Below are 27,160 nucleotides of genomic sequence, written 5' to 3'. Positions count from 1 at the left end.
ATCTCTAGCTCTATGATCCAGCTATATTGAATTTCTTTCAATCCTCCAACATACTAAGCTCTTGCTCATCTCCAAATTTTCCAACATGGTAGTCTCCCCTTTGCCTAAAACATTCTTCCTCCAACACAGCCCCTCCACCTTCACCTTATGAATTTTTATAATTTCAGGACTGAGTTTGGATGTCATCTTCTATCAAAAGCCCCTCTCTGATTCCCTGGCACATTGGTACCTTCTCACGTCCCACTTCATCAATCTGTATTTCCCTTTCAGAGCACTTAGCATACTACTTTTAACGGATTATTTATTAGTCTGTCTCCCCAACTAGAAGGTAAGCTCAGTTAGGGCAAGAATCATGTTTTTGTCTTTTACTATTATATGTGCAGTCAGTAAATAAATGATCTTGGCCAAGGTTAGAGAAAAAAAAAAGGAACAGATCAGAAGTCAGAATACCTTTTTTAAACCTAGCTGTTCTACTGATTAACAGTGCCAACTTGGGCAAGTCTCTTAATCATTTGGGGTTTTGGTTTTATCATCTATAAGATGTAGATGATAACTATACCTCTTAGGTGCAAAAAGATTAAATAAAGTAATGTATATCAAAGTGCTCTACAAAGTTGTGGGCGAAGTGTAATACAAAACTAATGTAAGCTATCTACTTGCCCACTCTCCTATAATAGAAATAATCCTACTTGTTGTTTATTATAACATGGTAAGTCAGTCTATTAAAGTTAAAAGGAACTTTTCTCAAAATGAAATCAGATTTGGAAGATATACTAGAAGCAGAATAGTTCCAATTCCAGCTCTTAGCAGTTTCAACTAACAAGCAGTAGATTTTTTTGAACCTATTAGTCAAGTGCTAATAGGTTAATGAACAACTAGGTAGACTGGAATAAATTCAGCCCTCTAACAGCTACAGCTGAAAATAGCACCTGGGAAAAAAGTTCTAACATGAAAACAGGTTAAAATGCAAGTTTTTATATTTAAAAAATGCTGATAATCTTATATTCTTATACTGTATCAAAAAGTGTCATAGTTTCTTATAATAATAAACTCATTTCAATTTACCATTTTCCTCCTCTAATTTGCTTCCTTTTCCTCATCCTATTCTACACACCTGCCAGTTTTAGGATTACAACCTTTATATCTATATTCTCAAAATTACTTTTTTTTTTTGCGATATGCGGGCCTCTCACCGCTGCGGCCTCTCCCGTCGCGGAGCACAGGCTCCAGACGCGCAGGCTCAGCGGCCATGGCTCACGGGCCCAGCCGCCCAGCGGCATGCGGGATCCTCCCGGACCGGAGCGCGAACCCGCATCCCCTGCATCGACAGGCGGACTCTCAACCACTGCGCCACCAGTAACTGTAACTGTGCTATAATACTAGAGGTGAATTAAAGTTATTGCAAATGCCATTCCAGTCTCCTTCTTAGATGTTATGTTTCACTATAACATCTTCTATAAAGACAGAGAGATATAGGAACTCAGTAAGAGTCACATTTTTAAAAACTTGACCAGTTAAAATAAAATTCTGACTAAGATTTGTTGTTTAGGGACTTCCCTGGTGGTATGGTGGTTAAGACTCCGCACTTCCACTGCAGGGGGCATGGGTTGGATCCCTGGTAGGGGAACTAAGATCCTGCATGCCACGTGGTGCAGAAAGACTGAATTCATTTATTCATATTTAGTAAAGGTATACACATATCTATAACCTTCAAAACACATTGGTAACCTAAAACTAGCTTATTCATTTTTGGCACTAATATAACTAGAAAAAATGTAGTTAAATCTGGCATTTTCTCAACTCTTCACAAAAAAATAAAATTACCATTAATTTTGAATTTTAAAACTATGTCTGTCAAATACCCATTTCAGTGTTCAAGACTGACCTCAAGTGTCACATAGCCTGTGCAGCCTTCTCTGATCCTTTATGGACAGTGTTAAGGATTCCCTCTTCTCCACTTGCATAATATCCCATATTTCTATTAAAGCACATACTGCATTACTTTAAACTTGACTAATTTTATTTTCTCTCAACTGTGAACTTCACTAGAGTGATTTCCTCTTATATTGTGTTCTTAGTCCGGTAGAGGAGCTAAATAAATGTTGAATGAATGTTTAAATTAATTGTTGGTCTATCAGGTTGACAGTGTTAGTGAAGAGTGGATGGCATAGTTAAAAATACTGAGCTTGTGAGTGTGACATATGTATGGTATCAAACAAGTAAGTATGACCAGAAGAAGATAACTTGTCATATATTTTGTAACCCAGACTACCTTTCTCTACCAGAGTATTTGGTTTTGTTTGATTGATTTCAGGCAGAAATGGTAGCAAAAGTGAGAAGAGAGGGAGGCCAATGTAGATTACCTTTTTACGATCATGTATCCAAATATGAAGATGTGAAATAAGCTTGTTTTCTTTGATATATTCATTTCTTTGGAAATTGCAATTTTAAAGAGTAAAATTACAGTTATGGAATTGAATATTTGGATTACATAGTAATTAACTATTAAATTTTTAGTGAAAATGTGTGCACGTGTGCCTCTATGTACTTTTTGGAACAATCTTAAATTTATAAAACAGATGTGAGTACAGTGCAAAGAACTTTCTTCTTTTTTCCTGAACCATTTGAGAGTAAGTTGCCAACATGATGCCACATCACCTTCGAATACTTTAGTATGTATTTCCAGCAAACAAGGATATTCTTCAAAATATTTTCTCCCATCCATAGGTTGTCTTTTTGTTTTTTCTATGGTTTCCTTTGCTGTGCAAAAGCTTTTAAGTTTAATTAGGTCCTGTTTGTTTATTTTTTGTTTTTAATTCCACTACTCTAGGAGATGGATCCAAAAAAATACTCCTGCGATTTATGGCAAATAGTGTTCTGCCTATGCTCTCCTCTAGGAGTTTTATAGTACCTGGTCTTCTATTTGGGTCTTTAATCCATCTTGAGCTTATTTTTGTATATGGTGTTAGAGCATGAACTAATTTCATTCTTTTTTTTTTGGCTGCGTTGGGTCTTTGATGCTGCGTGCAGGCTTTTCTCTAGTTGCAGCAAGCAGGGGCTACTCTTCGTTGGGATGCGCGGTTTTCTCACTGCGGTGGCTTCTCTTGTTGAGGAGCATGGGCCCTAGAGCATGTGGGCTTCAGTAGTTGTGGCTTGCGGGCTGTAGAGCGCAGGCTCAATAGTTGTGGCACACAGGCTTAGTTGCTCCACGGCATGTGGGATCTTCCCGGACCAGGGATCGAACCCGTGTCCCTTGCATTGGCAGGAGGATTCTTAACCACCGCGCCACCAGGTAAGTCCCTAATTTCATTCTTTTACATGTAGCTGTCCAGTTCTCCCACCACCACTTACTGAAGACACTGTCTTTTCTCCACTGTATATCCTTGCCTAATTTGTTGTAGATTAATTGACCATAAGTGCGTCGGTTTATTTCTGGGCTTTCGATCTTGTTCTATTGATCTATATGTCTGTTTCTGTGCCACCACTATACTGTTTTAAAAATGAAAACACAACGATCTACTTGTATCTTAATCCTATAAAGCACATGTAAAATACTCAAGATCTGTGGATCTTTGGAGTTTGAGATGATAACAAGTTTATAGCCACTTTAACAATTTTTGACAGAAAAACATCAATGACAAATAATTATCACATTTCATGCAAAAGAAAATAATTATAATTTACCTTTTTAGGAAATTTTAAATCAATTAGGAGGAAAATGAAGACTCCTATAGCAAATTTAGCAAAGGATAAGAACAGACAATTCAAAAAGATACACAATGGCCAATATATACATGAAAAATATTCAATTTTAATGGCTAAAAGAATAAGACAGCATAGCATATGAAACTGTAATAGTCTTTAAAAAATAATACTTGGTGCTGGCAAAGGTTCCAGGAAATTGGTATTGCTAATGGATATAAACTGGTAAAACCTCTTTGGAGGCAATAAGGCAACAGGGTCATTGTATTTCAAATGTGTACATGCTTTTTCCCAGTAATTATACTTTTATAAATTTAAATTAAGAAAAAAAATATAGTTAAGTTTGCAAAGATATGCATATACAAAAATGCTCTCTGCAGCATTGTTTATAAAAATGAAAACCAGAAACATCCTAAATGTCATCAATAGAGTAGTTAAATAAATGATGGCAATGATGGTACATCCATATTATGAAATATAATGTAGCTATTAAAAATAAAAACACAGATCTATTTGGACCACAGAAAACATCTATAACTTATTGTTGAGTAAAGGAAGCAGGCTATAAACAGTATAAAACCATATAAAAATCCCATTTACATAAAAAAAATATATATGTGCATAGAAATATAACAGTGGTTATCTATGAGAGGTGGGATCTTTTGTAACTTTTATTCTTTGTATTTGTTATATTGTTTGAAGTCTTTATAATTTAAAAAAAAGCTACATTATGTTCCATTTATTAACCTAGAGTGGTGTCCAAAACATTCTAAAAAAAAAAGCACAATATGATTCTATTTTAGAAAAAAATAAATAAATGTAAAATGCCCACATTGCACAGAAAAGAATACAGAATGACATACTGTATGTCAAAATGTGAACAGTTGTTATCTCTGTATGGTAGGATTATATATTATTTTCCTTTTCTACTTTATATGCTTTATATGTAATACAATGACCTACCCTTTTTGTAATAAGCATAAAAGTATAATTGTATTATAATCTGAAAAAATTAAGTTTTCAATTTTTAAAAAATTTCTATTAAAAATATCTTAAACACCCCAAAAGAATAACTTGTCCTAAAAAATTAACATTCTTTCCTTCAATATATCTTCGACTTTTCCTCAAAATATCCAGAGAAAATTGGAGGTTCACATTCAAATAATGTTTAAAGGCACTAGGGCTTCCCTGGTGGCGCTGTGGTTGAGAGTCCACCTGCCGATGCAGGGGACACGGATTTGTGCCCCGGTCCGGGAAGATCCACATGCCACGGAGCGGCTGGGCCCGTGAGCCATGGCCGCTGAGCCTGTGCGTCCGGAGCCTGTGCTCCGCAACGGGGGGAGAGGCCACAACGGTGAGAGGACTGCGTACAGGAAAAAAAAAAAAAAGCACTAGCATAATGAAAACCATTATTTCATATAAACTTCATAATAACCCTGTTAGATAAAGAGGAAATGAGGATAAAAGGATAAAAAGAAATATGACTAGCAAAACGTGAAACAGGTATTTTAAAATAGTATGTTTCTTTTTTTTTTTAAGAGCTTTAACTTAAGCCATTTAAAAAATATTTATTTATTTATTTATTTTGGCTGCACCGGGTCTTAGTTGTGGCCTGTGGGATCTTTAGTTGCAGCATGTGTGCGGGATCTAGCTCCTCGACCAGGGATTGAACCCGGGCCCCCTGCATTGGGAGTGAGGAGTCTTAGCCACTGGACCACCAGGGAAGGCCCAATACTATGTTTCCTAACTATAAATTCTGTACTTTTTCCCCCACCACAAAGGTACCTCTAGATTAACTGAATTGCAAATAAAATACAAAAGTAAGTTAATTTTTCCACAGAAGCCAGTCTGGTATTAACTATCTAAACCTTTTTCCCTGTGTCTCATTCTCCCAAAATAAGAAAATGGAGCCTTAAAACACAGACACTCTGGACAATACAATCATTAGTAAAGAAGAGATGGCTGGCAGCACAGTTTCTCTTGCACTGGCACAAATTCTTGTTTTCAAACCCAAGAAACTTTGGTACTCTTATAATTCCTAAAGTCAGATATATCAAGAAACCACCCAAAGAAATATGGCCATAAACATAGAATGCCAAAAAGACCAATACCGATGTTTATTCTGCTTTATTTAAGATGTGATGTCTTCCACTTTTTCTTTGGCACTAATGATAGTAAAATAAAGGTATATTTTTTATTCTTTTCAAAAAAATATGTAGAAACTATATTCCAGTAATAATAACATCAACTTAAGTAGCCTATGCTAGGCACCCATTCTAAGTACTTTACTTCTATTAACTCATTTAATTCTCACAGCCCTATGCTGTAAGCTCTATTATCAACAGCACCTTACAGATGAGGAAACTGAGGCAAAGAGAGGTCAATGAACTTGTCCAAACTGCCACATAGCCAGTGTATAATATAACCGGAACCTGAACCCAGGCAGTCTTGCTCCAAGGCCCATATCTTTAGCCACTATACACACTGCCCTCTACATATTATTAATATATTATTTTGGGAGAGAATATGGTAACAGAATGAGAAGAAAAGTTTTTTGAAATTGCCTTAATGTTTTTAAATTCTATATGGCTAGAGAATAAGAATATTGCTGTTGAACAAGAATACTGGCCCCATGGGACTTCCCTGGCAGTCCAGTGGTTAATTAAGACTCCATGCTTCCACTACAGGGGGCACGGGTTCTAACTCCGGTGGGGGAACTAAGATCCCGCATACTGCCCGGCGCAGACAAAAAAGAAAAAAGGAGGAAAAAAAAAAAGAATACTGGCCCCACAAAATGGGATATGAAATGTTCCTATGTAGTTGGGCATTAGACCTTGGAACTGGATCCGCTATAGAGAATAGACTCTCATGACATAACTTCTGTGTGATACTTATTTCAATGGAGAAACTGAGTGAGGCAATAGAGCACAACTACCTGACTGAAATGTTAGAAAACAACTCACCTTTGAGACAATGTCTCAAAGACTCAGTGTCTTTTTTTATCCTTGGCCCGAAGGCAGCCATTTAAAAATATGTTTAGCAAAACTGAAAAATAATTACAATGGGACAATCTCTAACCTGTCAGGCTAAGGGGGGAAAAGTCTAGAAAAAGATATAGAATACAACTTGAAATTTACAGAACATTAAACTTAAAATATGACTGTCTAAACCACTTTAGAAGTTATTTTCTCCTTATAATCTTCTAACCTGAGACAAAATAACTGTGAACAACTTTCCAATATTTACAAGCTGAAATTCAACTGTTTTTTTTTAATGATACAAAGAAGAAATAATACTGTTCTGTAATGTGAAACACCTCTCCTGAAAAATCCTGAACTTTGACTAATATGGTTTTTTGGTTTTTAATAAATGCTCAAACCTAAAATTATCAGGAAACCATTCTGTTGTATATCATCACCTAATTGCCTAAAACAAGATTTGTCAATTTACTGGTTCATTCAGAATACTTGTATTAAGTCACCTGGTATTTAGCACTCATTAAAATCTGTACCAAGAAGACATACAAATGTCAAAGTAAGGAGCTCTTTAGATATCTGGGGTGTCAGAGTCACCTATGATGAAAGACAAAATACACAGAGAGAGAATAATGAAAAACAAAGTAACAAAGTATCAAAAACAAACCCTTCCTGCTGCAGATCCAAAAAAAAAAAAAGAAAGAAAAAAGACACTTCTCTTTTATTTCCTGGATTTGGAATTGAAGAGCCTTACTTACCCTGAATACTCAAAGGAGAGATTTGAACCATCCTGAAGTTTCTAGTCAATCTTAGTTGAATACCAAAATTAGGGATATTGCTTTTTACTATCTATTTATAGCTATTTTAACTCATAAAACTTTTTTACTCTCTTATTTTTATCCTTTGAATTTCCAAGTTGAATTTCCTTTGAATTTCCAAGTTGAAGTTTTATCTACATTTAAGGATTTTTAGCAATCCAAATGTGGATTTGCTTATCCGTCCTATTATAGCACATCCACATTTGGTTGTTACAAAGGTACTGTTCTCACAGGACACACCATCCAGTCCCTTTATGAAGAGCTATGCTTACTACAATCCATGATCTCTGCAATACGCAATTTATGGACAAGTAGATGAACAATATCCTACTAAAAAGGAAGCAGGAAAAGAAGAGGTCCAACACACTGGGAAGGACCCTCCCTGTAATGCTCTGGTCTATCTTTGTTCCAGAACTAGACAGTGGTGAATATTCAAATAGTTCTTAATGGAAGAAGGCCTAGAACCTTTTTTTCCCACCAATTTCCCTCTAAATTGGCATATCCAATGGATATGCTCTCTTCTGGGCAATATTATAGGGTCCAAACTACAATGATTTTTCCAAAAGACCTTACTTCTCATAGTTCACTTTTTCTGTTTTATTTTGCTCACATAATAAACGACTGCTAAATTTCACTTTTAAATCTATTTGATTTGGGAGATTCCAAAATATAATTTGTTTCTATGTTGGTTGACAGTTGATGTTTCTGAAAAGCCCTAACAAGTTCAAGAGATACTAGTATAGATGTATAGGAGAACAAAGCGCATCTAAATTTAAGGGAAAATGCACTTTGGGTTCACACAAATAAGCAAACAAGTATGGTGAGAACACAATGACTCAGTAGCTATCTTTCAGCTCTAGGTTACCTTTCTATTTTTAGAATTAGCAGCCATCTCCCCTCTGAAGTTTGCCATCTCAAGCAGCCCATTGTAATTCCAACACATGAGTAAAGGCAACGGTGATTACAGACCTAATCTTAAGTATTCTTAGGAGTAAGTTGGTTTCTATTATTAGGGGAAATATTAAGCTTATAGGGTACTCGAGGAATCTATGATGCAATTAGTACTCGGTAAGAGCGCTAGTCAGTCTACAAAAATTATTGTATAAATTACCAAAGTGCCTAATTTATACCTAAAACATTATTTATTCATAAAGCCTATTCATACACAGATTAATATGCCTTTACCAGTAAACATACGAGTACTGGTCAAGATAAATTTAACTTCACTAAACTGAAGTAATGTTCAACATTGAATCATGTTCAAGTTCTCTCACTTATTCTCAAACTTAAAACTTGAGCTGTGGCAATAATTTAAGAAAACATCCTTTTAAACAGAAAATATTTTAGTAGTTGAGGACCATAACAAATCAAAGAAAAATAAATTAAGCACTTTCATGTTCACACAAAACAAATACTAAACTAGCCAGCAATGCCTCTTACTCAGGAACTCTGATGAATACAGTTATACCTATATTTAATCTAGCAGTATGTGAAATAGATGCATGTATATGTATACATGAATCACTTTGCTGTATACCTGAAACTAACACAACATTGTTAATCAACTATACTCTAAGACAAAAAGTTAAAATAAATAAATAAATAAAAGATACCATTAAGAAAATGAAAAAAAAAAATCTAGCAGTTATCCAGGGTCCTCATTATCCTCTACTAATGTCTAATTAATAATACAAATACAAAGAGAACGTTTCAAGACAGTAGGGTTTATAGTTTCCACTGCTACAGAAGTGTATCTCACTTCACTTATGCAGTTTTTCTTCCTCCTAGCTCACTGTCACAATTCTGTGACATTTATTAGAAAACTGCAATCCTCTTGCTACTATTAAACATTTGCTTTCAGGAAATCAACAAAATGAATCAACCATGCATATTAATAGTCAAAAAAAATTCCAAACTAAACAAGGTTAATCTACTTCATGAATTTTTCAGTCATCTGTTGTCTAATCTTGCTCATCAAAATTTTTTGATTATTCAAGATGTAGCACACTCAGTATTTGATCATCCTATCTACATTTAAAGCACATTTAGATGATTTAGACAACTAAAATATACTGTGTTAAATGGGAAACTGAAAAAAGTCTCCCTTCCATGTGCCACCACACAATTACCTCTGTCTCAATAACTTTATAAAAAAAGTTAGTATATCTCAGAGTCTTAAAATTATTTTTTGTTTTTTTAACATTTTGTGTGTGTGGTAAAATATACATAAAATTTACTACTGTAGCCATTTTTTTAAGTCTACAATTCAATGGCATTAAGTTCATTCACAATGTTGTACAACAATCACCACTAGTATTCACTTCCAGAACGTTTTCATTGCCTCAAACATAAACTCTGTACCTACTGAAGAATACCTCCTCATTGCCCTCTCCCCATAGTCCCTGGTGACCACTATTCCACTTTCTGTCTCTATTCTAGATACCTCATGGAAACTTATAATATTTGTCCTTCTGTATCTGGCTTATTTCAATTAGCATATGTTTTCAAGGTTAATCCATGTTGTAAGATGATATCAGAATTTCATTCCTTTTTAAGGATGAATAATATTCCACTGTATGTACATACCACATTTTATTTATCCACTCATCTGTTGGTGGACACTTAGCTTTTAGTACACTCAGAGTTGTGCAACCATCATCACAATATATTTTAGAATATTTGTATCACTCTCAAAAGAAACCCCAAGCCCTTTAACTATAATCCCCCTCACTCCCCTCCACCCCAGGAACTACTAATCTACTTTCCGCCTCTCTAGATTTGTCTATTCTGTAGATTTCATATAAATGGAATCATACAGTATGTGGTCTTTCATGATTGGCTTCTTTCACTAAGCATACTGTCAAGATTCATCCATGTTCCAGCATGTATCAGTAACTGATTCCTTTTTATGGCCAAATATTATTCCATTAAACGGATATACTACATTTTGTTTATCCATTCATTCATTAGTTGATGGACATTTGGGTTGTTTCCATACTTTGGCTATTATGAACAATGCTGCTCTGAACATACGTATACAAATACACATGTATATTTTATGTGTACAGATGTTTTCATTTCTCTTGGGTATGTATCTAGAAGTGAGATTGCTGGATATGGTAACTCTATGTTTAACTCTTTGAGGAACTATCAGATTATTTTCCAAAGTGGCTGCACTGTTTTACATTCCCACCAGCAGTGTGTGAGGTGATTTCTCCACATCCTTGCCAACACTTATTATTATCTGTCTTTTTGATTATAGCCATCCTAGTAGGTGTGAAGTGGTATCTCACTGTGGTTTTGCTTTGCATTTCCCCAATGACTAATGATGTTGAAAATCTTTTTATATCCTTATCAATATTTAACATATTTTTATTGCATCAGTGCTTTTATTTTAAAACATTTATGTTTAGCAATATATTAAAGTCAGTATGTTCTTAAATATAACAAATATGTTTAATAGCACAAGCAGTATTTTGCTGCTATTAAACTAAATATACAGAAATAGTTGTCCTAATCAATAAAATGAAGTATAGTCAGACTCTTCATATTGTATTTGTTTATAGCCAGTCACCTAAGTGCTTCTCTCATTTAACTGACATGTTTTTGTTTAAATATAATCAATTCCTGTGCTCAAGAATGCCAATCAGGTGCAGCCACTACAGAAAATAGTATGAAGATTCATCAGAAAACTAAAAATAGAACTACATGATCCAGCAATTCCACTGCTAGGTATTTACCTTAAATCATGTCTTGAAAAGATATCTGCACCCTCATTTTCACTGCAGCATTATTTACAACAGTCAAAACAAGGAAACAACCGAAGTGTCCGTTAACAAATGAATGGATAAAGAAGATGTCATTCATACACATACACACACACACACACACACACACACACACACGCATGCGCGCACACACAAGAATATTACTCAGCCATAAATAAGAAGGAAATCTTGCCATTTAACACATGAATGGACCTTGAGGGCATTATGCTTAGTGAAATAAGTCAGAGGAAGACAAATACTATATGATATCACTTACGTGAGTAATCAAAAAATTATTTTCTTCAAAATTGAACTGAAAGATACACAGAACAGATTGGGGGTTGTGGGGGCGGGGAAGGTGAGGGCTGTGAATTAAATGGGTGAAGGTGGTCAAGCTTCAAGAGAACCTTCTTATTTGAGTATTCCAGATTTAGTGAACAAATCCACCTCCATTTGCATCTGAATTACCTAAACCTTTGTCTTTACTAATTAAATAGCTCCAATTTTTTAAAGGTCTAGGTTTCCACCTATAATCATTTTAATCCAATTATTATTCCAATTAAAGCTTTCTACATGGTTGTATATAACTAGAGCACAATCATTTCACACTTCCAATACTATTCCTTCCTTCTTTTCTGGATGTGGTATTCATTCATTCAAGCACCTTTTGGATATAAGCGCTTGTGCCAGATGCTAAGAGAATGTGAGGTATAGTCCCTGTCCTTGAGAAAAATACCATCCAGTATAACTTTTTAAACAAAACTGGACTTTACTAAATGTTCTTTATGGTTTACTGTGGCTTTAATTCCATGGCTGATTCTAATATTGTACAATTACCTTATTGTGGTTTCGGTTTCATTTCCTGAACACACGCATGATCTAGTACTTTATTACCAAAGCTCGGGCTTGCCTGGTGGCACAGTGGTTAAGAATCCACCTGCCAATGCAGGGGACACGGGTTCGAGCCCTGGTCAGGGAAGATCCCACATGGGCCACAACTACTGAGCCTGTGCTCTAGAGCCCGCGAGCCACAACTACTGAGGCCTGCGTGCCTAGAGCCTGTGCTCCGCAACAAAAGAAGCCACTGCAGTGAGAACCCCACGCACCATAACGAAGAGTAGCCCCCACTCAACACAACTAGAGAAAGCCCGCGCACAGCAACGAAGACCCAACACAGCCAAAAATAAATAAAATAAACTTATTAAAAATAAATACTAAAGCTCTCCTAAGTTTTGAGAGACCTTTCTCCAAATTATTTCCATAATTTTATTAACACTTAAAAACAATGATTAAAAAGAATAAAATACTTAAATGTTTAAAAAGTGTAAAACTTATACTCTGAAAACTACAAAACACTGTTGAAAGAAATTAAAGACCTAAATTAAAGGAAACACATCCCATGTTCATAGACGATAAGACTGAATACTATTAAGATGGCAATGCTCCTCAAACTGGCCTACAGATTCAATGCAATCCCTATTAAAATCACAGCTCTCCTTTTTGCAGATATTGAGAAGCTGATCCTAAAATTCAAATGGAAATTCAATGGATCCTGAATAACCAAAACAATCTTATAAAAGAAGAACAAAATTGGAAGACTCACTCTTCCCAATTTCAAAGCTACAGTAATCAAGACAGTGCGTTAGTAGCATAAGAATAGACATACAGATGAATAGAAAAGAACTGAGAATCCAGAAATAAACCCATATGCCTATAGTCAACTGATTTTCAACAAGGTTGCCAAGACCATTCAAAGGGAAACAATAGTCTTTTCAACAAATAGTACTGGGGGCAATTGGATATACACATGCAAAAGAATGACACACCACAGGCTGCACACCATAGACAAAAATTAACTCAAAATGGATCAAAGACCTAAATGTAAGAGCCAAGAATATTAAACTCCCAGAAGAAAACACAGGTGTAAATATTTGTGACCTTGGATTAGGCAGCAGTTTCTTAAATATGACACAAAGCATAACCAACAACAACAAAAAAGATAAAGTAGACTTCGAGAAAATTAAAAACATTTGTGCATCAAAAGACACTACCAAGAAAGTGAAAAGACAGCTCACAGAACAGGAGAAAATTTTGGCAAATCATATATCTAATAAGGGACTTGTATAAAGAATATATAAAGAACTCTTACAATTCAACAATGAAAAGACAAAAATTCAATTTTAAAATGAGCCAAGCCTTGAACAGACATTTCTCCAAAGAAGATATATTAATGGCCAATAAACATATGAAAAGATGCTCAACATCATTAGTCATTAGGTAAATATAAATCAAAACCACAGGAGACTGCTTCATACCCAACTAGAGATAGCTATAATCAAAAAGCTAAGAGTAGGTATTGACAAGAATGTGGAGAAATCAGAACCCTCAAACATTGCTGCTGAAAATGTGAAATGGTGCAGCCACTGCAGAAAGCAGTTTGGCAGTTCCTCCAAAAGTTAAATATACAGTTACCATATGATCCAGCAATTCCACTCCTAGGTATATACCCAGAGAAATGAAACGCGTGTACACCCAAAAACTTGTACACAAATGTGCATAATAGCCAAAATAACCCAAATGTCTATCAACTAATAAATGAATGGATAAACATAGTAGTATGTAACCATCTAATGGAATATTATCCACCCATAAAAAGAAATGAAATACTGATACATGCTACAACATGAATGAACCTTGAAAACATTATGCTAAGTGAAACAAGAAGTCACAAAAGACCACATATTATATGATTTCTTTTATATGAAATGTCTAGAATAGGCAAATTCATAGAAACCAAAAGCAGATGAGTGGCTACCAGGAGCTGGGGATGTGGGAGGGAATGGGGAATGACTGCTAAATGAGTAAGGGGTTTCTTTTTGGGGTGATGAAAATGTTCTGGAATTATATACTGGTGCTGGTTACACAACACTGTAAATGGACTACAACTCACTGAATTATACACTTTAAAACTGTTAAAATAAGGACTTCCCTAGTGGCGCAGTGGTTAAGAATCCACGTGTCAATGCAGGGGACATGGGTTCAATCCCTGGTCCAGGTAGATCCCACATGTCGTGAAGTAACTAAGCCCATGTGCCACAACTGCTGAGCCTGTGCTCTAGAGCCCACATGCCGCAACTGCTGAGCCCATGAGCTGCAACTACTGAAGCCGTGCACTCTAGGGCCTGCGTGCCACAACTACTGAGTCTGTGTGCTGCAACAAATGAAGCCCACACGCCTAGAGCCGGTGCTCCACAACAAGAGAAGCCACTGCAACGAGAAGCCCACGTACCTCACGAAGAGTAGCCCCCACTCACCGCAACTAGAGAAAGCCCGCACGCAGCAACGAAGACCCAATGCAACCAAAAATAAAAAATTTAAAAAAAATTTTAAACTGTTAAAATGATAAACTTTATGTTCTATGAATTTCACCTCAATTAAAATAAAAAGATAATCAGGAACCAAGTCTTTAAGAATGTGGATTTCACCCTAAAACCCATGGACACCATTACAGGATTTTTAAGTAAGCAATATGATTAGATCTGTATTTTAGGAAGATTAATCCTGCACAACATAGTGCTGTGAATGCCTAAACCTTAGTATATAAATTTAGCAACATCTGATTTGGGTGTTCAGAAGCTTATGCATAGTAATAAAATCCTGGTTTCTTGCTACATCTTGAGTAAGTATGTTTGCCAAATAACTTACCTGTAGATATAAATTCTATTTTACTTATTTAACAAATACTTATATAGTGCTTACTATGTGCCAAGCATTATTCCAAGTTCTTTAGAAATATTAACTCATCAAATCCTCATAACAAATATATGAATCTACTATCTCCACTTTATAGAAGAACAAACTGAGTGAAGAAAGGTTAAGTAACTTGCCTAAAATCACACAGCTATTAAGTAATGCGTGTTTTTGAAACTGGGTTTCTATTCACAAGTCAGATAAATAAGTGGGACTTTGATTTACTTCTTATTATCTCTACCACTTTTAATTTCTAAGAAAAACTTCATATTCTTCTATTTCAACTCTTCTGTTTATTTGTTCGCAATTCACTATGCACTAAATTATTTTTTCTGTGCAGAATTTACAGTGTTGATTCTATCCATTCTTGTGAAGTTTGATTGAAAAACATTCTCAAGAAAATTATTTTTTAGTTTTTATTTACTATATACTATAAACATGTTATTTATGTTTACTATAACAGAGTAGTAATTTGATTAACTAATTACTTTCTGTTCTTCAACTACTTCATTACCCAGTTTTTTTTTTTAAGCAATGAGTTTTTTAAAGGAATTAAGTAGTAATTTTATCCAAAGCATGTTATTCAAGTATTATATATAAATTTCCATCCTGTACTCAATATTATAGGTCAAAATAAACTAAGAAAATGAAAAGTTCTTCAAAAATAATTTTAAAATTATAAAATTCAACTATATGTTTATATTTCCCATTCATTCACTCTACATTAGCCTAATAGTCTAGAGAGTATGACCTAACAATAAAAATGAAAAAGGAATATAGAAAAAAGTCTTGGAGGTCACAATACAATTTTATAAAAACTTACTCAAGTAAATTTTTGATTTACAGTGTTTCTAAAGTACTTATAACTGCCCATTATCTAGGCACTTATAAATTGAGCCTATAATGTTCACAAGTTATAAATTTATAACTTGTGAACATTAATTTATTATCATTAATTAGCATTTACAGTAGTATTTTTACAGTTAAGCACAAGAGAGTACTCACATGGGACAGAAAGCTCATATTGTTTTTACCTAATTTTTGCTTAACCTACAGAAATAATCAGAGTACAAATAAGTACATACCCCCTACCTACATACTCTTCAGCTCTACAACCCTCTGAAGACTAAAACTATTTTAAAAATAAAGTTTAAAGTTTTAAACTTCATTTTACAGTTATTAAGTATAGGGGCAAACTATATGCTCAGGTATACTTCGCACATAAGTATTTTCCTATTAACAAATAGGAACTTCATATTAACTTCATTCTTCATTCCAGACTGAATTACAAAACCCTTTAAAACTCTGTGTTATCACTGTTTATTTACATACAATCTCTTTTACTAAACTATAAGCAATATGTGGCCAGGATATATGGGTGAATTCACTTTGAGTGAATGAATAATAATAATATTATTATTATAATATTACTATGTAATACTATAATAATATTATGACTAAGTAACCTTGCACATAAGCATAAAAAAATCATCTCTAAAAAACTACACTTGGCTACATTATAGAATATAGGAATATATAAGAGAATAAAAAATGCCTTATTAACTTTATGTCCTTTAAAAAACTAGTTTTCCTTTCTAGAAGGTTATGGTGGTTGAATAACAAAAGTTAAAGAGAAAAGAGTACACACTGTATACTGTAAATATAGTGTGTACTGCATAAATCCACTTAAACAAAATTCTGAAGAAAGGCAAAACTAATCTTTGGTAAGGAAAAACATCAGTTTTCCTGAGGGGCTGGAGTGGGCAGAATTTACTACAAAAGATCAAGAGGCAGCTTAACGGGATGACTGAAATGTTCTGTATCTTGTCTGTAGTGATTACACAAATGTATACACCTGTTAAAAACTCAAGGAACACTTGAAATGGGTGTACCTGGGTACCTCTATAAGGATGGTTTGTTTTTCTAAAAGAGAGGAAAGAAAGGATACAAGAACAGCAGAACCAACAAGCAAAATGTAGAGAGTACCATGAGAAAATGGAGACATGGGTAGAATGGGAAGATTGGGGGAAAAAAAGAGACAGACAATGGAAAGAAGAACCAAAGTAAATTAATAGGGCCCTATGCAAAATATCACTATTCGTATAGCATTTCATAGTTTTCAAAATCCTCTAACATTATTTCAGTTATTCTTCCTCACAACTCTTAGGTAAGCAAGCCTGATGACAATGTCTCTGCTGAAGAAAAGGAATGCTTACACGATTTTCCACATGGTCTCAAGGCTTAACTAGAATTAAAACGCAAATTTTCTACTGCCTAACAGAATTTTCAGGAAGTTCAAAAACAAACACCAACCACGACAATAAATAGAACTAACTCCCAATGCTCTATGAGTACTGCTTTTTCTGTTACTCATCTCTTCTCAGGTTTAGTTACGCTCTGAAACATACCAGCAGAAATAGGGTGCAATGACTTCTATGCTTCCATAAAACTACTGCCAAAGAAATCAAGAGCCCCATGGCATCTTCCGTTTTTAAAGCAGTTCTCCTTAGGTGGTGGCTTGCCCTTCCTTTTCACTTTTGAGCACCATCAACAGTCAAAACAGAGGTGGTTCAACCAGCAGTGTGCTTCAGCAAAATCTTGATTTACATGCACCAAAGCCAGGAAATGATTTGCTAATTTTGAGTGCTAAAATATTCCTAAAAAGGGTTATCATCATAATCTTTACTGATTTTTTGTGTGGCTTATAGAATTTCCCTCCTTACTTTATGGGAACTGTTAAGCTAAAGAAATCTACACAAAGTACTCTTTATATACCATCTGAACAGTCGTGTAATCTTTTTAGGGCCTGAAGTGTAAATGCCAATTATCAAATGTTTGTATTGTAAGAAAGTTAAGTATAAACTCAAAACTCTGGGGTAAAATAGTCAAGTTTCAAATACCAGCCTCCTTCACTAGCTATGTAACCTTAAGAAAATCAGTGAATCCCTCTGTACCTCAGTTTCCTCGTTTATGAAACAGGGATACTGATACTATCTCACAGGACTTTTCTGAGGATTAAACGTGGAAAATATCTGTAAAATGCTGGTACACACAAATTGCTCAAAAAATGACTTCAATTATTACTAACACTGAATTTATTATTCTTTATTCTCTTTACCAACACTTTCTTTTGACATGTCCTACAAAGACTGCTTTACATAGATTTTTTAAAACTAAAACTAAATTTATAAAGATAAGAGTAATCAACTTGGCTCACTATTTATTAGTAACTTTTCTGTTCTTGTCTCACCTTCAAAACCAACTACCAAATTTACTAAAGGACTAATAATAACATTTCTGAATGGGAAAGAAATGATAAGGATTCATGGCTAGCCAGCAGTAATAATCAGTACCTACTTATCAAATAAATATTAAAAATAAAAGCAAGAGAAAAAATCTATTTTTAAGTTATTAAGAATAAATAAAAGTAACTGAAAAATCTCATGTATCACATCTTTAGTTGAAACCATCAAATATATAGATCCTCCATCACAACATCAGGTTTTATTTACATTTGGAAGCTGAAATCATTACCTGTAGTTAATCCATAGACTATTTCTACCTTTTCATTCAAATACATGTTTATAATTAGTGTATATACCTCATTAGTTTTTTAACCTTGATTTTTATTAAGGCAACAGGAAATAAAAGACGTGACTCTCTTTCATGTAACTTGGAATAAAATCTTAGCAACAAGAAAAGAGCGTAAGATAATAAGCAACATATCTATTGAAGAAAGTCTTTTACTTCTCATAAAGTTAGCAGAATTATCCTGTCACTACATAATCAGGCCCAACTGGTATCTCAGATTAATTTGATCTTTATTTTTTTCTAATTACCTGTTATTCTTAATAGAAAATAATCCGATGGGTCAACTTTTTCTAATAAAAAGTGGTAATTTTTATATATAACATTGACCACAATAAGAAATGTTTATCTGTACTACCATTTTCAAGTTTTAGGGGACTCCTGGAATAAATACAGTAGAGTCAAGAATGAATCAAGAGCAGACCAAGGACCATCTGATTAAATATGAATTTCTATCATCTTATTGTAACAAGCAATAGAATTCCAGTATTGAATAAAAATAAAAATTAAAAAAGCAGAGTTTAGGAAGAGACACAAAAACAAATGATAGGAAATCAGAGAGAGATGGATCCTAGAAACAAAAAGTTGGCAGGAACTAGGTATGATTCTGTCATATGTTTGAAATTCATTTCCATAATTATTTCCTCAATAATATTTTTAGTTTATTAAGTATGGAGCAATAGAGAATACTAGATACTAAACAAGAAAAGAATCCAATAGATTACTTTTAATGTTAAATACTTTCAAAAAGTCCTTTCCAGTAAGATATCTTCATACATTTCATCATGTTAAGAGTTAATGGCCTGGGGCTTCCCTGGTGGCGCAGTGGTTGAGAATCTGCCTGCCAATGCGGGGGACACGGGATCGAGCCCTGGTCTGGGAAGATCCCACATGCCGCGGAGCAACTGGGCCTGTGAGCCACAACTACTGTGCCTGAGTGTCTGGAGCCTGTGCTCCACAACAAGAGAGGCCGCGACAGTGAGAGGCCCGCGCACCGCGATGAAGAGGGGCCCCCACTCGCCGCAACTAGAGAAAGCCCGAGTACAGCCCGAGTACAGCAACGAAGACCCAAAAATAAATAAATAAATAAAATAAATTTATGGGAAAAAAAAAGAGTTAATGGCCTACCTTACGAACACAGGCCCTAGGAAAGAAATAAATCAGGCTTAATGGTAATTCAGAAATATTCCATAAAATCAGTAAAAACACTTACTATTTTTAGGATTTTCATTTTTGAACTATAAAGTAAAATTATGCATGGTACAATATCAAACAGATTGAGAGTAGTTAAAAAAAAAGGTTATTTTCCCCTTACTCAATGTAATATTTCATATTTTCTTTTAATTTGATCCATATGTAATTTAACTCACTTTTAAAAGCATTTAAAAATTTTAATCCATTGTTTTTATTACTTTACTTCTTCCAATTTGCTTATATTATTTTTCCTGTTTTATCTGATTTTTCTACCATCTTATCTTACATCTCTATAGGTACTTCTAGAATGACCTCTTATTATTTGCTTATTTAGTTTAATTTTTAATCTCAGTTTTTATATAGCAAACTATATATGCCAAAATCAACATTTTTTAATACAGAGAGTGTAAGAAATGGCACCTTTTTTTTCCTGTAGTTGAACATTTTTTCCAGGTCCTCCAAAGAAGAACCCTAGCCTTAAAGTCTGAACACTGTAAGTGTAAACCATTTTATTTTTTTAAAAATATATACAAACTACCTTCTTTAAAGAGGTACGGAAAATGCAAAAATAGAATCAAAAAGTAAAAATCTGTAGTGTATACTTTTGTCCAGGATTTTTTTCTATGCAAGCTATTTTTAATATAATTGCAACAATATCTTTTATTTACTTATTAGGAGTTTCACATGTAATTATGGGGTCACCAGAAACATTATTTTAATGGCTACATATCATTACATTAAATAGCTAGACTCTTTTCCCATTGTCAGGCAATCACCAAATTACATAAAACGGTATTAGCAGAACTATGCAGGGTGACGGATATTAACTAGACTTATTACGGTGATCACTTCCCAATATATATAAGTATCAAATCACTGTTGTGAATTTGAAACTAACATAATGTAATATGTCAACTATATCTCAAGTAAAAAATAAGAAACTAATTTCCTATTCTTTTTGTGTGTGTGTGTGCGGTACGCGGGCCTCTCACTGCTGCGGCCTCTCCCGTCGTGGAGCACAGGCTCCGGACGCGCAGGCCCAGCAGCCACGACTCATGGGCCCAGCCGCTCCGCGGCATGCGGGATCCCCCGGACTGGGGCACGAACCTGCGCCCCCTGCACCAGCAGACGGACTCCCAACCACTGCGCCACCAGGGAAGCCCTAATTTCCTATTCTTGAAAAGGGGGAGAGGGAGTAGAAGGACCAGCATTGATATGAAAGATAAATGCAAACTGAATAGTAAAGAGATTTTAAATCTATTTTTGAAGCTAAATACCCAACTGTAGGTTTTCCAACCTTGTCTTCCTTAAAAAAAAAAAAAAAAACAACTTTTAATTTGTAAAACCTATGTTCTCTAAAAAATTTAACAAATTGTATGATAATAATTAAATTCCCTTCACACTGGGCTGAGTTTTTTAGTTATTAGATAGAAATCTAGACTACTGGACTTCCCTGGTGGCACAGTAGTTAAGAATCTGCCTGCCAATGCAGGGGACACGGGTTCGATCCCTGGTCGGGGAAGATCCCACATGCCACGGAACAACTAAGCCTGTGTGCCACAACTGCTGAGCCTGTGTGCCTAGAGTTCGTGCTCCACAACAAGAGAAGCCACCGCAATGAGAAGCCCGCACACCACAATGAAGTGTAGCCCCCACTTGCCACAACTAGAGAAAGCCTGCACGCAGCAACGAAGACCCAACGCGGTGGTTGGGGGGGGGGGGATTAAACCATTAAAAAATACTTTGTTAAAAAAAAAGGAAAAAAGAAACAGACTATTGATGTAAAGCATACATACATAAATATTACTAGACAATACTTTATATTATATATCGTAGGGAGTCAGTACAGTATGGTACTTAAGATAACAGATTCTGAAGTGAGACTACCTGAGCTGGAATCTTGGCTCTACAACTTATCAGCTGTGTGACTCTAGGTAAGTTACTGAAACTCCCTATGCCTCCTTAGCTTCCTCATCTGTGAAATGGGGTAATAGTAACAATCTCAAACAGCTGTTATGAGAATTCAGTGAGTTCATATTTGTAAAGTTCCTGGCACATAGTAGGAACTATATAGATGGCTGTTTAAATTTTTAAAATTTTAAATTTAATTTTTCAAATTTAGCTAACATTTATAGAGCTTACTATACACCAGGTTAAATGCTTTACACGAATTTGCCTCAAATAATCTTAACAACACCTCTGATGAAGATATTATTGCCCCCATTTAAAACAGAGAAAATTGAAGCACAGAAAGATTAAATGACTAAGCTGAGGTCACACACAAACATCAAACAAGGATTTGAACCCAAGTCTGACCACATAACCTACAAACTTAGCACAGATTGCTCTTATACACTAGGAGCAGTAGCCTCCTGCTGTACAATATCTTGCTGAAATAAGAATTTTTTGTATTTCCTGGAATACAGTATTTTAAAAAGTAATATAAAAAATATCAATATGATACAAAAGTATTTATACATGAAATGATTATGATGTCTGGTATTTGCTTTAAAATAATACAGCTTGGGGGGAGGAGAGAGGATTAAAAAAACAAGAGTAGACATACTTTGATAGCTATTAAAGTTTGGTGATGGGTACCACCAAACCCATAAATAAATAAATAAACCCATAAATAAACAAAATGATGTGTTCATCATTTTATTCTCTCCACTTCTGTGTATTCTTTAAAATGTCCATAATAAAAGGTTGAAAATAGAAATAGGGTACATAGATTAAATCCTTTCATCACACAAGCAAACAACTTTCTTATGATACCTTGTATCAAAGATATGAGAACATGACATACTTGATACTTATACATTTTACAACTTATATATAATCAATAAAGGGTGGTATTACTTTAAATAATTGAGTATCCTCTCAACCAAAATGAAAAATTAGTGAAAGTATTTTGGCATAAACATGTAAATATACATACTAGATTGTTGCCTACATTTCCATCAACTTGTTAAAAATATTTGCTTAAATAATTAACACTAGTTTTTTTTTTCTTATCCTTCTCCTGCCTGATAATCTCTATGATTATAACACTCTGGTTTCCTGCCCAGAAAATGGATGAGTTTTTGTACAGACAAATATAACTCCACAACATGGTCACAAATTGAACAATACAAATAGAAACAACAAATCTACTTCACTAAGAAACACTTCTAAAAATTCCTTGCCTCAAAGTGTAGTTGATTTTCATACTAATATATACCATACGTATATATATACCTATGGACTTTTTATAAGTATAAATATAATCAATAATTAATGTGAGAACTTTTATATGCGTTAAATTATAGTTAAAACAATTTAGCTGATACTAAAGGAAAAAAAATTTATTAAGCCAGACACTATACTAGGCATTTTCATACACATTAGCTCACTAAATTTAAGAGATTATATACATCTTTATAAAAGAACATTAAAGTTTAGAGAGGTAAAATCAGTTGCCCAAGGTCACAGAGCTAAAGGTCACAAGTAGCTAAATTGGTATTCAAATTTAAGCTTAATTACAAAACCCACTTTTTCCCTTGACACCTACACTCAAGTCGAACTTAAATATTTAGGGCCTTTTTTAAGTGGACCATAAAATGCTTATGTTACTGGTTACATATATATTTTACAGTGGCAGCCTGGCTTTGGGTAAAGAGCACCAACTACAACACAAAAGCACTGTTTGTTTCTACTACCGTATGATTTTTTTCCCCCCAAGTCTCTTAATTTCAGCCTCAGGTTACTCATCTTTATAATAGGAAAATTAATATCCTTGCTGTCCAGTTCCCAGGATTACATGATTCAAAAATGACATACGTGAAATCACTTCAAAAACTGCAAAAACAAGTAGTCCTTTTTTTTGTCTTAAAATGCTAAAAACAGCACAGAATAATGTTTTCTAAAGTAATCGTCAGCTGTTTAAATTATGCTACACATTCTAACATTTCCAGAACTTTCTAAAACCCTTTTTTCTAAGCATAGCTCAATCATCATCTCTATTACTTGGCTTTCCTTATCCTTAAAAATGATGCAAGAGTAATGACATCAATGCTTCTGTAATAAATAATTAATATGCCATTCTGAAATGCTCAGCATATGAAAGTTCTAAATTCTGACTTTCCAAACTAAATATGTGTTTGGTGTCACTCTTTTAGTTATGTTCATGATCTTAATGTTTGAGCCTTTTCATATTCAGTTTGTTTTGTAAAAAACTAGAATCAAGATATGGAATTCTACAGTAGAATACCCAACACATAATTTTTAATAGTTTTGTGGGGTTTTTTCCCAAGGCTTCTCGAAACAGATAAAATAGCTAACAAGGACATCAAACACAGTAACAAAATCCACTAAAACATTCAGCTGCTCTAAAAGAAGGATCAGGCTCTTTAGGAGAAAACTAGATTGTATGAGTTTGCAAAGTTTAACACTTTCTCATTTAAACTCCATTTCAGAGAAAGCCTTTGCATACTCACACAATATGCTTTAAAATGGCACTTTGCTGACCTTCCAATAGTCCAGCTCTATGAAAATTCTGTGATGGGTGTAACTTCAGAGAATCTGAAAAACACAAAAAGCATTAAGTACTTTTTATGCTGAATGACTTAAAAAAAAAAAAGCCAAGGATAGCATACATCTCTTATATAATTGTCACGTAATTTTAAGAGCTGAAGCCCCTATTTGTGAATATATTCTCGCAAAAGAAGGCTGAATTGCCTCTACACTGGTCTCTATACTAAACTTAGATTTTCATAAAGCATTTGTTTCATGGAAAATTATCTGATGATTACTGCACAAACGGTGTTAATGTCTTGACTATTCTTAGCACCCAACTGTACCACATTAGCCCTTCTCTAAGAATCACCTCTAGATATCGTGTCTTCCTTTCTGACACTCAAAACTACAATATTTCCAAACTATTTCAGGATGGTGACTGCCAACTAAAGTCATCAGAGCAACAGACAATGGCTACAGTTACTAAGTAGGACTCTGTGTACAAACTCAATCGTCAGTCTATAAAGTCCAGCACCTTCCAGAGAAAACCACCTCACTCTGATTCACTTCAACGATTTTAAATACATGAATGTGAAGCTGAAGACCCCCTTTTTGCAGGGGGTGGAATCAGCGGATGGATACATCAAATCAAAAACCGAAGAAACCCTGAATTTCTCAGGAAGGAGGTTCACAATGGCACACAATGTTTTTTTTAACATGGTAAAATAGCCCAGTTATGTCTTTTGCCCCCTCCCAGTGATTTAAAAAGTGACTAAGTGCAGTGGGAGCATTTTGGTTTGATGGCCCTTGCACAAGGAACCTGTTCTAACACATTCTTGTGGTGTCCAGTATAGGAATTTAACCCCAGTAGCGATCAGCTCAAGTGTTAATATTTTATATCCCGGGAATCCCCTTCAGGCCTTAGCCAAAAGAGTTTTAAAACGGGAAACTGTGTCCGATGCCCCCTCCCTGCAAGGAGCCCTGGAACGGCAACGAAAGAGAAAATTCTCAAAGGGCAGCAACTGTGCCTGAGCCGGTACCCCTGGGACAGGAGAGGAATAAAACTAATTCAGGGAGAGCACCTCTCTCTTTGTAAAACAGAGGCAGAATAAGTAGTTAGAATGCCACAGAAGTGCAAAGAGAGGAAAAAACAAAGAAAGAAAAGGAAAGAAAATTCGGGCTCTTTCCAGACATAAGATGACGAGGAAAGAAGGACGCCTGGTCGAGGGGGGCCGTCCCAACAAGGGGAGGGAGTGGACTAGGCCGGAGAAAGAGGGGGGCAGAACGACGGCGCACAAACAACCTGGAGAGGGAGAAAAATGGTGACCCTGAACCCAGAACCCGCTCCAGGCTATGCCACCCGTTTGGGGGCAACTTTGCCGGGGACGATGGTCCTGGTAAGAGGAGCCGCAGCAGCCGGATCGCGGCGGCCCCAGCGCAGGGCCCAGTCCGGGGTGATCCCCGAGCCGGGGAGGCCAGGGCCGGCCGCTCGAGGAGGGTGGCGGGGCCCGACCGCCGAGGAGCGCTCAGAGCCACCGGGTCCGCAGAGACCCGGGGGCCGACGGCATTTGGGCCCCGTGCGGCCGGCGGCTCCGCGGGGGAGGGGCCGCCACTCCTCCCTGGCCCCTTCCACCAACCCCCGACCTCCTCGGCCTCTCCCCACCCCCCAAGACAAGCCATCCCGGCAGGGGCTCGGCAGCCGCCCCCGACCGGGACCCCTCCGGCTCCGCGGCGCTGGGCCTCCCCGCCCCCACGCCCCAGCCCCCAGCCTGACTCACCTCGCGAGTACAGGGACTTGGGCGACTCCAGGTCTAGGTCCGCGCTGAGCAATGAGATGAAGTCCGAGGGCATCGCAGCTCGACCCAGCCCGGCCCGAGGGCAGCGGGAGGGGGGGAGCGGCGGTGGCGGCGGCACCTCCTCTCCGGGACCGCGGGCACCGAACCGGGGGCGGCAGGCGAGGGCGGCTGCCGCTGCCTCCTCCTCGAGGGCAGTGACTTCCACTGAGCCGAGGACCGAGGAAACGGCGTCGGGGTGGAGGGGAAACTCCACGGAGACTAATTTTCGGCGAGCCAGGAGGGGGGTTCAGGGCGGGGAAAGGGAGGGGGAGAGCCAACGGGTCCGTTTCGTGCTTCTCCTCAGCGAAAACTGACGGTCGCTGCCGCCACCGCCGCCGCCGCCGCCGCTGACAGGAATCTGAGCCCCGCCTCCCGCGGGGCACTGCGCAGGCGCGGAGGGGGGGCGCCCCAGAGCGGGGAAGAGCCCGGGCGACGCCGGAGGGCGGAGCGGCGCACCACGGAACAGCATCAACAAGGGCTTCGCTTCCTGCGAACAGCGGCCTGGGGCTGCTGTTCCCGAGCTGAGAAAAGTCCCCGCCGGCAGGGAGGGAGGGAGGCTGGGAGGTGTCCGCGCCTGGGGCCCCGGGGAGGGAAAAGGTATTTGCACCGACCTGGTGGCGGCGAGCCGAAGGCGGCCAGCCCAGCGCCGAGCTGAGCGTAAGAGGAGATAGAGCTGGGGAGGGGGGGAGCCGAGGCGTCTGCGAGAAGAGGGGAAAGACCCCAGAGTCGGAACGTCCTGGGTGGGCAGGCTTGGGGTCTCGCAGGGGAATAGAGTGTCGACGCTTGCACAGTCACCACCCCTTTGGGGTTTGCAGAGCGATGTCTGAATTGAGTTGGTCAAAAGGCTGTCAAACTCATTTCTTAATTAGGAAATGACGGACCATATCCTGAAGACCTCGCGTTATTGGTTGTTTTTTCATTAAAGTACCCTTTCCCCTTCCCCTTTTTTCTCTCCCCCCTCCCCCAACCTTTAGGGGCTGAAAGAAAAAATGTTTTTTTAAGTCTTTCTGATTGTGCTGGGATGGCCGGGTTTATTC

The 27,160-nt window shown here is 36.7% G+C and overlaps 1 protein-coding gene across 9 annotated transcripts in view; it reads right to left on the bottom strand.

Annotated features, from left to right (window-relative positions):
• Nucleotides 1–26,462, bottom strand: part of NFAT5 (nuclear factor of activated T cells 5) — a 132,764-nt gene extending 106,302 nt beyond the window's left edge. For 4 of the 9 annotated variants that reach the window (XM_060000229.1, XM_060000232.1, XM_060000230.1 and 1 more), the window contains exons 1-2: nucleotides 24,301–24,331; nucleotides 19,729–19,744 (exon numbers count right to left, since the gene is read on the bottom strand). Coding sequence is in view for 5 of the 9 variants with exons in the window: in XM_060000223.1 (XP_059856206.1) it covers nucleotides 24,301–24,354; nucleotides 26,067–26,139 (127 nt within the window). In the remaining 4 variants the exon portion in view is untranslated. Of the gene's footprint in view, nucleotides 1–19,728; nucleotides 19,745–24,300; nucleotides 24,355–26,066 lie in introns of those variants that run through there. The other 5 variants (XM_060000225.1, XM_060000227.1, XM_060000228.1 and 2 more) reach the window with 2 other exon arrangements.
• Between the last annotated feature and the right edge of the window lie 698 nt (nucleotides 26,463–27,160).

This window comes from Delphinus delphis, chromosome 20 (genome assembly GCF_949987515.2).
Source record: "Delphinus delphis chromosome 20, mDelDel1.2, whole genome shotgun sequence".
NCBI lineage: Eukaryota > Metazoa > Chordata > Mammalia > Artiodactyla > Delphinidae > Delphinus > Delphinus delphis.
The sequence above is the reverse complement of the archived record's forward strand: the minus strand, read 5'-3'. Positions and strand labels throughout refer to the sequence as shown.